Here is a 14624-nt window from a genome sequence, read left to right as displayed (position 1 = left end):
CTACAGTTCTGTGCGCATAACTGCAAGCAGTCCTAAACATGTCCAAGAGCTTCCTTCCAGTCAACAATGTAAAAGTTCTTCGAATGGACTTTGTACTGCATTGACCAGAGCTGATAAGGATATCACGAAACTAAAATAGTGTTAAATATTTGTTAATGTGTAACTGCAGATGATTCCCAGTTTCTGTTTAGCATTAGCCTTCCTGATTTAGAAGGCAAATTGCATACAACAGTGACTGGATGCACTTTCAAAAAGAAAATGGTTACAATACTTACAACAGGTAGCATTGCTCCACAGCAGGTACTATCCCTCTCATTGTTTGGACTCATCATCTCAGTAACCTTCCCGTGCTTTAGTGCTTCTCTGTGGATAACAGCCTCCATAACTGATGGATCAGCTCCTATATTTAATTTTTAAAACATATACTATTCATACTAGTAAACTAGTTGGAATTCCACATAACTTCTGAGTGCAGTTGCACTCTAGCTACCATCTTCTGCAACAATCATTAAGTACTGATATTGGATTTAAGATTAATCACATTGTAATATACAAGGAATGCAAAGGCCTGCTCAATTCACTCTAGTAATTATTATTGCAACACTTGAGTAGAAGATTTTGGTTTTTGCAGACTAAGTATATGAATTTACATATATGAGCTTTGGCTTAATTTATACCTGTTACTAATCATGCCACTTATTAAACACCATATTTCATAATTCACTTTATAAGTGAAACTATGGGGAATCAGAAAAAGCATCTCTCTCTGTTCAGAACCATGAAATAAAAAAAAAATCTTGCAAATGAAAACTGATCTACAAGTTTTAAGGGAGGAGCTTGTTCGGTTTGTTGGGGTTTTTTTTAATCAGGCCATTGTAACATTGCAATGGTGTCACATTGCAGTTCCATTAAAAGGGGGAAACAAATTGCATACACCTCCTAAAAACTGCAGATAGTAAAGGAGAACTCACACTGTAGACCTTCAAGTTTAGTGTTCTTCTGAATTTCTTAAAAGACAGAGCATCTGGAAAACACATAAAAATGAGAATATGCATAGAAAAGAAGTTACTCCAGTAATTTTACAAGAAAACACTGAAAGACATTTCAGGAGTTCACAAGGAAGTACAGCCACAGTGCTCTTAGCAAATATTTTCCTTAATTCCATCTCTAGTATACAATGAGGTGTGGCATAGAACAATTGTGCATTGAAATTTTAAGACCTACCAGTATTTGCTGATGGTGGCATCAAACTCTTAGGGCTGGTTCAAAAACAGTAGAACTCATGAGGAATTTCTCCACACAATTTGATCATTAGCACAATTTTAGGTATCACTAGCATTAATATAAATATTTTTCCAGGTATTGTTAAAAGTTTTATAAGGCCTTGGAGTATTTGTTAATCAACAGGGTTTCTTTTGGTCATGTTCCCTCCCTCAAATGCTTCAGCATTAGGAAAATGATTTCCAACCTCACTGGACTAAAAATGCCTCTTGCAAGAGTCATCATATTACATAATTTATAACTACAAAGAACAGATTTGTATGCCAACATCACTGGTGTTATTTGCCTACTTATAAACTCTCAGATTCTAGGTTATTTCAAAAAACAACACAACTTTACAAGAGACACTGTAAATTGTGTATTTACACCATAAACAACTTCTACTATATTTGCAGCTTTGCATCAACAGTTTAATATAGGCATTTTAAAAGCACCCTTACAAACAAAAGTATTGCACTGGCATTATAAAAATTCACAGTAAGTTTAACTTCCAGACCTTGGTAAAAAACAGTGCAAGAGCTTTTCATTGTGCAAGAGCTTTTTATCCAAACCTTCCAGGTTATTAAAAATAACAATAATTAAAACAAAACAAACCCAACAATATGACAAGCTGCAGTGATTTTTCGGCGGATCAGGTTCAGTTCTTTTTTAGCTCTCACTTCTTAAGGAGATTTTGTGGGATCTTTTTTCACCATTTCAAAGCACATCCAGTCCAACACTGAAATAGGTGCATTTGGCAGAGATATGGCTCCACGTGTCCATTTTATCGTGAGTCCACAATGCTTGCAGAGATTACTCCATGAGAGAATCCTATTGTTTTGAGTAGGGAATCTCTTTCCATAATTTGCAGCATTTCCCCCACTTTTTGGGGCAGTAATGTCAATAGCCGTGTCTTCAACAGATCCTGAAGATAACACAGGAAGAAAAGGTTACTCCAAAATAGTCTTAGAACAAATGGCCATATAACTCTAAACTGTTACTTAAGGTCAGTCTTAAAAGTACTTTTCCTCATGTTTAACAGCCAATTGAGAAAGATCCATCAAGTCACCAGCCCATCTCCAATAGTGGCCAAGTGTGACGTCCCAATAAAGGCACACAAGTAATATCTCCTCAGGATATCATCTCAGCTGCCACTAACTGCCCCAGGTCTTCCTGAGCCAAACATATTGGCTTTACATTTCTTCTGCTTTGTCCTTTGGATTTTTGAATCTGTACATTTTTATCTGTCCCATGTCAAGTAATCCCACACTTCAATTACATAGCACGTGACAGTTTGTTCCTGCTTTGCCTTGGGAGACATGCACATCCTACTTTTCCCACAGTGACTGTATAGACTTCTAGAACACCTTATACTCTGCATCTCTTCTCAGGCTTGAGGATTCTAACCTACTTGTTATTCCTTTAATAGAAGCATTCCACATCACGAGAATTCACGCCTTTCTCTATCATTTTTAAGATGGGAAAACAGAACAACATGTAGTATTCCTTTCATAACTTCAAAAAGTTAATGCTCGAGGTTTCCAAATGGACAGTAAAGTGAGGGTGTTTGGGGTTTGTTTGTTTTTGTTTGGTGGGTTGGGTTTTGTTTGTTTTATTTGTTTGTTGAGGGAGGGAGTTTTTTGTGTGTGGTGTTTTCTGGTTTTTTGTTTCTGAATGTGTATGCGCGTGGTGGTGTTCTTTTTCCTCCTCGTCCAGACAATATCTGCCCAAACATGTTTAACCCGTTTGGTTAAGTTCACAAATATCTCCTGATGGGGAGAGGATTTGGTCTATCAGCAAGGAATGATCTGATTCAGACAGTTGTTTACGAGACGGTCTGAGGCACTTTAGATGAACTTACTTCAAAAGGGAACTCTAAATTATCTTTCAAGGTGAAACCATTTGTTATCCTTTGTTTCACCTTGCAAGTAAAATCATAGAGTTTATGTTCCAATATGTAACATAACTGCTGTACACCCCCTCTGTTTTGGTTCCTTCTGAATTACCATTACTGAAGTTTGTTTACTGTAGCAACAGAAGCTGCCATTTGTACTAAATCACTCTCTATATATTTATATCTCTATAGGACATATGAATCAAATTACAATCAGGAATAAGGCTTGAAATATTTCAAAATAATAGATAACTTTCACTCCTAGGAGTTCATTACAACAGAATACATATCTATGTACACATATTGCATCTACAGAGATAGCACATTATCTACTGAGCTCAATACCTGCAATTGCCATGATCTTTAGAGGGAATGGTTCTGCACAGTAATTTATAAATGCAAATCTTTCCCTGCGAATATGGACCTGCCAATCTTTGGCCCATTTCAGAAAAAAGAAGTCTGAAAATAGAATGACTCATTTTCAACAGCCTGTTTTCTGATTGCAGGTGTAGTTAATAATAAACTAAAGAGCAGTAACAATCTTTGAAAGTTGTATTGCTCCTGTTCTTTCCTGCCTCCTACAAGTTTTCTATTAAGCAATAATTATCTATACTCAATCTCTCTATTATTATTAAAACTTCCTCTCAAGAAAAATTTCATTGCTTTTGTGAAAGAAGATGACTTCCACATGAACTTTTCTGTAAATCAACAGTGTCTTCAGAATTTAGTTTCAAGGAGAAGCAGGAAAAGCTGATCGTGTACATAGGGAATCAGAACAGTGAGATGTTTAGAATCGTTGAACAGTTCAAACAGTAAAAAACTGTGTTTACAGTTCCTTCGACAGAGGATTTTACATAGTGAAATGAAGGCTTGACTCTTCCCCACACAAATTTCAAGGCATTAAGCATGCTTTTCTTCCTAAATGAATTTGCTATATGAATGAACACGAGGGATATTTTGAAAAGCTTCATGTTGTTCAGCCATGCTTTGAAATTGGACCTAGACACTTCCTTTACACATCGGATATGATCCTATCTTTTCTAGATTACCGAGGTTCAAGACTAGCAGTTTAAATGACTATTGCATTTATGAGTTTCAACCTCTTACCTACAGCTCTGCCCCCAAGTTAAATTCAAGCCAGCATTTCACCTTTCTTGTTCCCGAACGAAGCCACATTTCATGGCGCTAATGAGGGGGCTTCCCCTCCCAAGAGCTCGTGTGGGGTGGTGGTTAATGGCCATTTCTGGCGGCGTTTGGCTGCTGTGAGGACCAGTTCAGAATGCCACGGCTCCTGTGCTGCCCTCTGGGAGCAGCTCTCCGCATGCCAGTTCCACTTCACTCCCCTCGCTTCACTCCTGCTCGCCTTTTCCGTTCTTAGACGCCAACAAGAAGCGTCGTCCCTGCCTAATCCCATTGGTGCAATCTTTCCCACTCGTCTTTTTTACCGCCTGAGCTGACACCTCACTACTTTTATTTTGAGAGGCGTCAGCTGCGAGCAGGTGGTTTAACGCAGGAAGCGTTGAACCGAATCTCGGGCAAGAGAGCTCCCCCAAGCTCCAGCTCACAGCCGGAGTCCCCTCGCTGTCCCGCCCCGGGCTCCCGTCGCGGCTCCCACCTGCCGGGCTCGGCGTGGCGGCCGCGGCGCTCCCCGGTGCGCTGCAGCTCCAGGTCGGCGGGGCGGGCGGGGCCGAGCGCGGCGGTGAGGCGGAGGCTGAAGCCGTGCACCAGCCGCCGCAGCAGCGTGTCCCCGCGGCCCTTGGGCGCCGACAGCCCCACGTCGTCCCGCAGCTCCTCGGGCGGCACCTCCAGGTTACCCGCGTACCAGAACACCCACCAGACCAGGCTGAGGAAGATGCCGATGCCGCCCGCGTAGATGAGCAGGTCGGAGAAGAACACGTCGGCGAACACGCCGGCCAGCAGCACCGCCAGCCCCAGCGCGTCGAAGGCCAGCGCCAGCCAGAAGGCGGCCACGCAGCGGCCCAGCCCGCCCGGGGCCGCCATCGGGAGCGGCGCCACCGCCGCCTCGGGCCGCGCGCACCTGAGGGGAGGCGGCGGCGGCGCGAGGGCGGCGCCCACCTGAGGGCAGGGCCCGGCCGCGCCCTCCCTCCCGCCGCGGGCACCTGCAGGACACGCCCCCGCGCCTGAGGGGCACGGCCGGGCCCGCCCCCCGCGCACCTGAGGGCACGGCCGGGCCCGCCCCCCGCGCACCTGAGGGCACGGCCGGGCCCGCCCCCCGCGCACCTGAGGGCACGGCCGGGCCGCGCCTTTGACCCCGCATGCAGGCAAGGCGGCACACGCCGCCCTCACCGGCCCCGCCCAGCCCCGGACCGCCGCCATGGGGCTCCACGGCTGATCCGTAGCGACCCCATGGCACTAGGGAGCTGGGGCCGCTCTGGGAGGAGTGCTCGATAACGTTCCCGTGTGCTGGGGAGCCGGACACAGCCGTTCCATCTGCGGTAGTGCCACCCCAGGCACCCTATAGAAGGGAGGTCCTTCAAAAAGTGCCTTTTTAAGGCACAAATACCCTAGGTAAAAACAGCTAAAAATTACAGTGTGGGGCTTGGTATCAGGCTGCTTAACTTAAATATCAACCTGTCCTTATTATATTGAAGAGGTGTTTTTTTTAAACTCTAGCAGTTTTTTCACCTTTAAAAGCACATATAGATTGCTGCTCTGGGCATGCACGCTTCAGAAAGACAGCATTTATTAAAATATTTCTAAGCTTTTTCTCCCTGGGATAGACCGCTCTCTGCCTTCTGACACTTGAAAATTTTGAGTGTGGTTGGTTTGGGCCAGGAAAAGATAAAAGATGATGGGATCATTAAGACAGTGAATTTAGTTGTAGCAGCTTATAAATAAGAAGGAAGCAATGAATCATTACAGATCTTGGTGAAAAAAAGCTCTTGGGATCAGATTTTCTAGGAAGGTATTTTACTTCATCAATAAATGCTTACTGAAAATACAGCACAGAAGGATGATAGAAAATGTGTTAAACAGACAAGGTTCACCCTGACTGTGGCACGGGCACCTTTCTGGGCACCTGCTGCGGTCGTTTTGAAGACTTCCTGGCTGACTGCATTGACTTGCCAGCTTTTGGTGTTGCAAAAGACTTGGCTTCAGGTTTTTTTGGAGTCTTTTTCATGTCTTTTTCTTTTATTCCTTCCTTTGGCTTGCTGACCTGCCTGGCTTTTTTCTCTTTTGATGACGTCTCCAAGTTTGCACACTCTTCTGTAACCTCAGGTTTTGATTTTGGAGTATCCACCACCAGAGACGGTTTCTTTCTCTTTCTTACGGGTGTTTTGGTTTTCTTGCCCAAATTGTCACCTTTTTCTGGACTTGATCCCATTTTCTGTATTTAACACAAATAAAAAAATTACCATTCCACCCAAGAAAGATATTTCCTGTTTTTCAGGAAGAAGAATCAGTGAAAATCATTACAAATGACAAATACTTTCAATTGATCTGTGCCCTAGTGCACTCGAAGTGTGCTAACAGATACTGTTCCCTAAGGAACAATGAACCATTTAAACAGGTCAGTCTTTAGTTTTAACTGAAACGCAAGTTTCTCAATATTATTCAACAATTACCTTCTGCTCAGCTGAGCTCACTGTTTGTATAGGCACCAGTTGTGGAATTTCTTCGTCATCACAATCACCTGGTTCTTGGACACCTTCCCCTTTTTCCTTTATCACAGGCTCCTGGGTACCAGCAGCAGCTTTACTTTCTGCTGTCACAGTGACTTGATTTGACTTCTGTTTTTTAGCTGTCTTCTTCACTTTCTTGGGTTTTGCCTTCTAGAATTAATCAGAAGAGCATCTCAGACAAATTCCCATACCATTTCTAAATGTATAATAATTGTTTTAATGTGGTTAAAAATTAGACGGTGTAGCAACATTAGAGACTCTTATTCAATCGACCTGGACTAATCAACCATGTGTAAAATATGAAAAAATGCACTACATGCAAAAGTTGATTATAAACAGCTCACAACTATATTAATGTCACCATTACAATTTCTAAGCTGAATATCCATGGTCCAAATTAATTTCAGACAAATGAATATCAGCAGAACTCAGTACCAAAGGAATAGCCAATTATTATTTTTTAACAAGTATGACCCTATATACACACAAATATACGAGCTTGAGAATTATTCAGATGCCACTGATTAACCAACAAAGAACAGCTGCATAATCTGAATCCACATTTATGTTAATGAGTGCATTTTCAGAAGGCAAATATGGATAAACGATACAAGCAATGCTCTAAGAATGAATCTCAGGTCCCCCGAGTTTAGGCCTAGAAACACTTCATTTATTTCCAGTTTGCTTTAAAACGTGTAAGGGAGCTTCCTGAACTTCATTACTATTACTGAGGATTTGAAGCACTGAGGCAGGAGTGTCTGACCAGTTTTAGCCATAAAAGCCTGGGATCAGTTGCTAATGCATTTAAACCCAACAAGACAACACATAGAAGGAAGACAAAGAACTAGAACTAAATAAGTTTGAAGAAGTTTTGGTTACCTTTACTTCAGTTTTCTTGAGAGATGGCTGTTTGTCAAGCTCATCCAGGTTGGAGATATTTGCAGTAAATATTGGAAGCGCAACCGATTTGAGCGTTTTGAGGTGAAGAATTTTTACATTTTTCCATTTCTGCAAAAACAAAACCAGTACATGATGTAAAAATAAGGCTAAGGCACGGACCTATTTGTCTGTAATGCAGTCAACCAGCAGTACCTTTGGTAACTTGTCACCAATCACTTTTGCTGCAGCAATGATATTCTCGACTATCTCATCCACTTTCATCCCAGTGTGACCTATGCGTGTTGTACTGAAAAAAGAACCAAATAATAATTATATATGGGCAAATGAACTTATTTCAAGTTACTTGTTTAGTTTAGGCATACCCAGGAATGCAAAAAGCCCACTTATCTGCAATTATCATAAAGAAGGGATGCCTATTGCAGAAATCTTTTGTGGTAACAGTTAGAAGGGATTCACCTGTATTCATCTTTCCATATTTGCATGTGCAACCTCTGCCTTAAATTACAAAGCATTACTACCAATTCAGATCCTTTCAGAGACACAATACATGAAAAAACATCTTATTAGAATATTTTGGAAACAGAAAAAAATATTATTAAATTAGATTAAAACGAAGATTGTACATGCTCATTGACAATGACAAGTGCCTAAAAATTCCTGAGGTAAAAGGAAAAAAAAGACAAACTCCCTCAACTTCACAGTAAAACTTCAGTAGAACTACTAATTTAACAAGGTTCAAAATGTCCCTCATTTGGAATGGCGACCTTTAACATCTTTTATTCACATATTAAAGGAATAAAAATAACTCACTTAAAATTCCTGCAGTTCAGATAGAACCATCCTTCAAGTGATGTATTAATCTACTTGTACTTACTAACAGCACCCTTTGTTGTTAACTGGGAGTATAGTCCCTTGGATATATTTTTCTAGTTCCTTGGCAAGATCTTTGGCTTTCAGGTTTACAGATAAAGGTGCCCTAAAACAGAAAGGGAGAAGGGTAAAAAAAAAAAAAAAAATTAGAAAACCCAAAGAAAACCAATTTCTCCATTACTAAGAAGACTCTGATCTTAAAAAAAGACAATGCAAGGATGGATTTCCAAAGTTTAAAGACCTACTTTTTCTTTTCATAGAAGTGTTTTCCTAGATGTGAGGGCAAAAGCCTTCTAATCCGGCCATCAGACAGAAAGAGATCAAAACTGTTCAGGAGGCGCCGCTTCGCTTCGAACATTTTATACTCCTTTTTGAGGGTTTTGTAAGAGATGATCTGCAACACAAGCACCAGTTCAGTCCCCGCTGCTGAAAATGCAACCTGGAATGCTTCTCAGAACCGCACAGACTAAAGCTGCATAACTGACAGTCCAACACAGGGCATTCTTTTAGAACGCTGAAGATAATCAAAAAGCATCCATTTCCTCCTGTTTTAAAGACTCAAACAATACTGATCTCTTGCACAGTAACTGCAAATCACCAAACAGAACTTGAGTACATGAATAACATCTAAATCAAGGTTAAACATAACAAGTCGTTTTATAGTGTTATTCCTGATGGCATAAACAATCCAGCTGCAAAGGGCTCAAGTATTCAAATGTCATGAGTTTTCCTAGTATCAAACCTGATATTGAACATTTATCTAGAAATTGTATCGGATTACTAAAAACCCTGTTTCAAACTGAAGAAATTATTCCGAGTAAACTTTGCATTTTAGAAACACCACAGTTCAAAAAAAATCAGAAAAATCTTACTAGAGAATGTGCATGAGAATGCTAAACTGCAGAAAAGAACAATTACTTGCGTTATTTTTGGTGGTATAAAAGGAGTGAAATTACAGTACTGTATTATACCATAAAGGACCTCCCTTACCCGGCTAATACTTCTGATCCCACTCCGGAGTAAAAGTTTCTTGTACAGATTTTCAGTCTGTTCTGCTGATAAGTTTGGTTCATCCCTTGTGAAGAGGCAAACCTCAGCTGTTTCTGATCGAGTGCCATGGGGCAGTGGTCTACAATGAGAATATGAGATGCATAAAGAATGTCTAATAAGAGAAAGAAGCTTTTCCCAGAACTAGAGATCAGTACCCTTTAACAACACAGGGAAGTGCCTGTATTTAGACTCTGTTAACTACTAAATATTCTCAGTGGAACCCACACTTGATAAGCATACAGAAACCATGGAACATCATGGCTCCGGGCAGATACAAGGCGGAATCCTCTGTCCTGCCAGCAGCCCCTAGCAGCGCCTCCCAGGAGGAGGACCCTCCATGCTCCTCCCTTCATGCCATGGCTACATCCAGCCATTAGACAAAACTTCATAACACCGCGGCCCGGATACGTGGATGTAAACTTTATACAATACATATCCTGCGCTTTTCAATATAGCACAGCTACAGTTTAAAAGGAGACTTCGAATTCATATTTAGGTTTGGTTCTCAGAAGAAAGAAGTCTTACTAATGATTTGGTGGTGGTCGGTCAAGACAGAGAAAGTGAGCGGTTTTCTCAGGCTTAACGACTGAAAGGCACATACCCTGGAACTGGCAACCAACAGAATGAGAATGCTCCGTGCAAAAGGCTGGCACAGCCCAGCTTCCAGTTATACCAAAAGTAGGGGTAAAGCAGCGTTCTGGCCCGGCAGTTCTTAGTCACGGCATGGAAGCTCCCAGGACAAGGCCGTGGCAGTCAAACCCCTTAAACTCAGAATCGGCAAAGTGCTCTTTTCCAAGCCAAAGGACACGAGCAACCCCAGTAACCACGCGGCCGCATATCAATGTCTTACATTCTGATGACTTTCGCCACCTGCGGGACCTTCCACACCGTCACCAGCAGATGGACGCTCTCACCCTCGTTGAGGAGCAGCTCGTTTCCCTTGGCCTTCTGTCTGGCAAAAGCCACCAGAGCCTCCACCGCCTTCTTCACCTGCAACGGCACCACAACGGCAGAGCCGCAGGTCAAGCCCGGCCTGGTCGCGCTCCGGGAGTGCCCGGCCGGCTCCCCGCAGCCCCCGGGAGCGCTCCGGGAGTGCCCGGCCGGCTCCCCGCAGCCCCCGGGAGCGCTCCGGGAGTGCCCGGCCGGCTCCCCGCAGTACCTGGGCACGGTCCAGGCGCTGCTTCCCGCTCGCCATGGTACCAGCGGTGCCACGTGCGCCCGCTGCGCCTGCGTGAGCGTCGCTTTCCGGGGCACGGCGGGGCCCGTCCGGGGCGGGGCGAGCGCGGAGGGCGGGGCAGGCCAGGGGAGGCGGGGCATGCCAAGGGCGTGGCATGCAGGGGGCGGGGCATGCAGGGGGCGGGGCCGCGGAGCCGGCGGTGATGGCTCCGCTCCGTTCGCCCGCGGTTGGGTGCGCGCTCCGCGTGTGCGGGAGCGGACAGGAGAGGCCCCGTCCTGCGCTTGCCGGCAGCTTTGTCCCAGCAGGGTCGCGTGTTAACCGGACTAGGAGCGGAGTGCCGGAAGCCGTCAGTCCATCCCGCTTCGGCCCCAGGGCCGGCCGGAGGTCAGGCCGAATTGCTCAGGGCTGTAGCCACCGTGTCCTCACGATGGAAAACGTTTTGTCGTATTGATGGTACTCTCCTGGTCCAACCCCGGATGCTAGTGGCCCCCTTTGCTTCCAGGGGTGGCTCGTGTTCGGCGTTCTGTGCCCCGGGCGCTGTTCCCCGGCCAGTCATTGCCCAACCTCTGTTGCCGCAAGGGGCTGCTCCTTCCCAAAGGCAGGTTAGCATTCGCGTTTTTTGAGTACTGACGGGTTTGCGTTGCCGAGTCTTTCCAGCCTATCCAGGTCCCTCTGTTCACGAGGGTAATGATTGATCCCAAGTTTGATGTCCCCTGCAAACTTGGCTTCAGGTCACTGTCAGAGATACTAAATAGAACATGTCCCGGGATAAATCCCAGCAGTAGTCCATTAGTTACTGGCCTTCAGGTGGAGAACAAGCCACTAGCCCTGCCCTCCAAGCCCTGTTACCTGAACAGTTGTTACCCATCTAGTGGGCCACCCATCATGTTTGGGAAGAATTGAACGTGTTCTTCAGATTCCTTCTTTGAACACTATCCCTGATTTTACATGCTGTGTTTCTGTCCTTTTGCCCTGGAGTGCTGTCCTGAGTTCCCTGTTTAGCCAGGCCAGTCTCCTGATAGATCTACTTGTTTTGCTGAGCATCAGGAGGAGCTGTTTGTCTGATTGGAGGAGGGTGTCCTTAAAGACCTGCTGCCAGGTTTCCTGAGCCCCGTCGCCCTTCAGAGCTGCCTCCCAAGGGATCCTGCCCACTGGTTCTCTGAATAAACCACAGTCTGTCCCACGGAGTCAAGGGACAGAATCCTGCTGCTCATTTTCCTCATACACTCTGTCTCGAACGTGGCAGTTCCCAGGTCACTACCATTGGGGCAACCACTGATTATCCCGTGTCAAACCATTTCTTCCTCGTGTGACTAATAAAGGCAGAACTGCTGCATCTCCTGCTCCGTTTAGAAATGCATTGACCGGCTACATGGACAGAGCTTAAGTGTGGAATGCTTATTCCATTGAGTTCCATGCTGGATAAATACATTGTTCGGAGATAAAATCTAGCCTGGAATTATTTGGTCTCATCCTCACAGTGCCGTGTGTGCCCTGGCAGCTCCGGGTTGTCTGCATTCATCACACGTGTAAGCTGCTCTCTGGATAACACAGCTCTGCATAACCAGGGCTTAAATACGCATGAAATTAGGAGTCATTCACTCTTCTCTAGATTTTTTTTCCCTGCTCTTTGCCTCTCTGTGTGTGGTTTTATTCCTTCTCATCAGATGCCTTCCAACAAAATTTGTTGCTCCATCAGTGTGGCCAGTGCAGAGAGAAACTAAAACACCCTAGTTTCTTGGCAAGCTGCTTTATGTAGTGGTTTTTATTTTCTTTCTGCTGTTAGTGTTCTTGGAGCAATAGTAGAATAGTTGATCCATCAAGACTTATCCAGACGTAGGAAAGAACTATACAGACATACACTGATTTTAAAGAGTGAAAAAAAGAAAATCCTGGAAAATGAACATTTTCTTTTCCTATTGTGTTATTTGAACAAAACAAAACCAAATCAAAACAAAAAAGAAACTGGCTAAGAAAAAGAAAAGCTGTCCTTTGTTGCCGTGTTGTATGAAATACTGATCAGAGAAATTTCTGAAGGTGAGGAACATGCAGGGTAGCCAAGGAGGGCAGACTCATTAAAACCCTTCCAGTACTGCTGGGATTTCTGACGTGATACTAGCTGTGGTGCTGCATATTCTGATAATTGCATTAGCCTTGCTTCTATCTTTGCACATTTTAGGGCAGCCTTATTTTCATAAAACATCAACATATTAATGTGACATGTTAAAACAAAATAGAAAAAAATCAGATGACTGGAACATCTCTCTGAAAATGAGCCAGACTAGTCTTGTAAGATATGATTGAACAGCATGTTTGAAGACTGACTTTATTGGGTCAGTATAGAATTAACAGGATAAAACTCAAGGGACTATTATTAGAGACTCAGATTTGAATTTTTCACACATCCGTCTCATCCAAGTACATTCTTCTGAACAATTTTTGGTCTTACATGACTAAATTTTACCAGATGTGGTTTAACTGACTTAGTCTAATAATTTTCTCTTGAAAGGCACTTGGCATAGCTAACAGAGCTGTCATGGAAAAATTAAGTAAAGCTGTGAATAAGAAGTATTTCAGCTTAATATAGAATGCAATGAATATAAACTATAAAAGAGTGCACTTTTAACTTAGCAATGTCATAGATTTACAGTTACTCCTACCAGGAAATCAGGTTTTTTACCTTTATCAGTGTTATTGCTGTACACTGTCCTGCTGTAGCTCTCAATTTAACTTCTCGGGTCATGAAAGTATGTATTTTTCTTTACGACATTTGTGTCGCTTATTTAAATGCTGAGATTGAAAATAACTGTGAGACATTCTACCTCATTACTTTTTTAAGATGTTTCTTTATATGCTTAATTTTACACTTTCATACAGCAAAAGGGTTGTACAAGATGCAATTATTTCTGCTGTAAAGTGATCCTTGAGGTTCAAGGTTATCCAAGTTTCACTTTTTTTGTCACCCAGCAGTTAATCTGTCATGTCTCTTATTACTCTTACTGAGAGGTAGGTGGGACTTTTTTGGGTGTATGGAACTGACAGGAGATGTGGAAAGATTTACACTGGAAGGAAAGCCAATGAAAGGATATGGATTATCAAAAGTTAGATATATATATACACAGACAACAGATTTTGGGTTTGTTACCATAAACTTCTATTTTATATTAAGACTAGAATCCTTTCTAGTATTTCTTCAGAGGAAAAGTAGTATCTTGTCAGGTTTATAATGCAATAAAATAAACACGAGGAAAGAAACAGGTTCACAATATAAAGTCTTCAGTAGTAACTCCAGTTTTGTTGGTATATTTTTCTGTACCAAATCCTCTATAGGGTGTACAAAAACAGCAGAATAAGTCAGAGCCTTTAAGTACCAGTTCAGGAATAAAACAGTCTTGTCTGGAGTACACATCATCTGCTTTAACAGCATCAATTCAACAGTCTGCGGTACGAACCGAAAAGCCGGAGTGATACAGATCCAATGCCTGGGACACTGAAACAACCTTTTCTTCTTAGGTAATAGTCAGTAATAAACACTTATAAAAACACATTTCTCATCATTAACATAATTTTTAATATATAGACGGGTGCCATAAGTAGTCTAAAATAGAGGTTCTTCATTGAGCAATTTTCACTGGGCTTTTTATGCCACGGAAAAAAATCTGTAGAGGGGCATAAAAATTGCAACCAGCAAATATCCCTGTGGGTAAACCTCCTTAAAACAGCTATTTTCCTTACAACACTATTACACCATCATCAATAGCTTGCTGTTCAGGAATACAATTTACTACCAGAATAAGTGTTTCAGGAACTGGTGTCACCACGTTTGGAT

The 14624-nt window shown here is 43.1% G+C and overlaps 2 protein-coding genes across 2 annotated transcripts; both read right to left on the bottom strand.

The window, feature by feature from the left end:
• Positions 1 to 1626: 1626 nt before the first annotated feature.
• On the bottom strand, positions 1627 to 5191 carry LOC136297773 (transmembrane protein 238-like). Its single transcript, XM_066197969.1, has 2 exons — positions 4770 to 5191; positions 1627 to 2185 (listed from the first exon to the last, which is right to left on the bottom strand). The coding sequence occupies exons 1-2, from the start codon at positions 5153 to 5155 to the stop codon at positions 2176 to 2178; spliced, it is 396 nt and encodes a 131-aa protein (XP_066054066.1). The 5' UTR covers positions 5156 to 5191; the 3' UTR covers positions 1627 to 2175.
• A 705-nt stretch (positions 5192 to 5896) lies between these two features.
• RSL1D1 (ribosomal L1 domain containing 1) lies at positions 5897 to 10859 on the bottom strand. The gene is made up of 9 exons (XM_066198283.1): positions 10778 to 10859; positions 10469 to 10608; positions 9559 to 9697; positions 8814 to 8962; positions 8573 to 8674; positions 7891 to 7984; positions 7678 to 7806; positions 6742 to 6948; positions 5897 to 6503 (listed from the first exon to the last, which is right to left on the bottom strand). The coding sequence occupies exons 1-9, from the start codon at positions 10811 to 10813 to the stop codon at positions 6159 to 6161; spliced, it is 1341 nt and encodes a 446-aa protein (XP_066054380.1). The 5' UTR covers positions 10814 to 10859; the 3' UTR covers positions 5897 to 6158.
• Positions 10860 to 14624: the final 3765 nt, after the last annotated feature.

This window comes from Chamaea fasciata, unplaced genomic scaffold (assembly GCF_029207755.1).
Source record: "Chamaea fasciata isolate MVZ Bird 193981 ecotype frontalis unplaced genomic scaffold, bChaFas1.0.hap1 SCAF_16, whole genome shotgun sequence".
NCBI classification, from domain to species: domain Eukaryota; kingdom Metazoa; phylum Chordata; class Aves; order Passeriformes; family Sylviidae; genus Chamaea; species Chamaea fasciata.
Note: the sequence above shows the minus strand (reverse complement) of the source record. Positions and strands in the feature narration are given on the sequence as shown.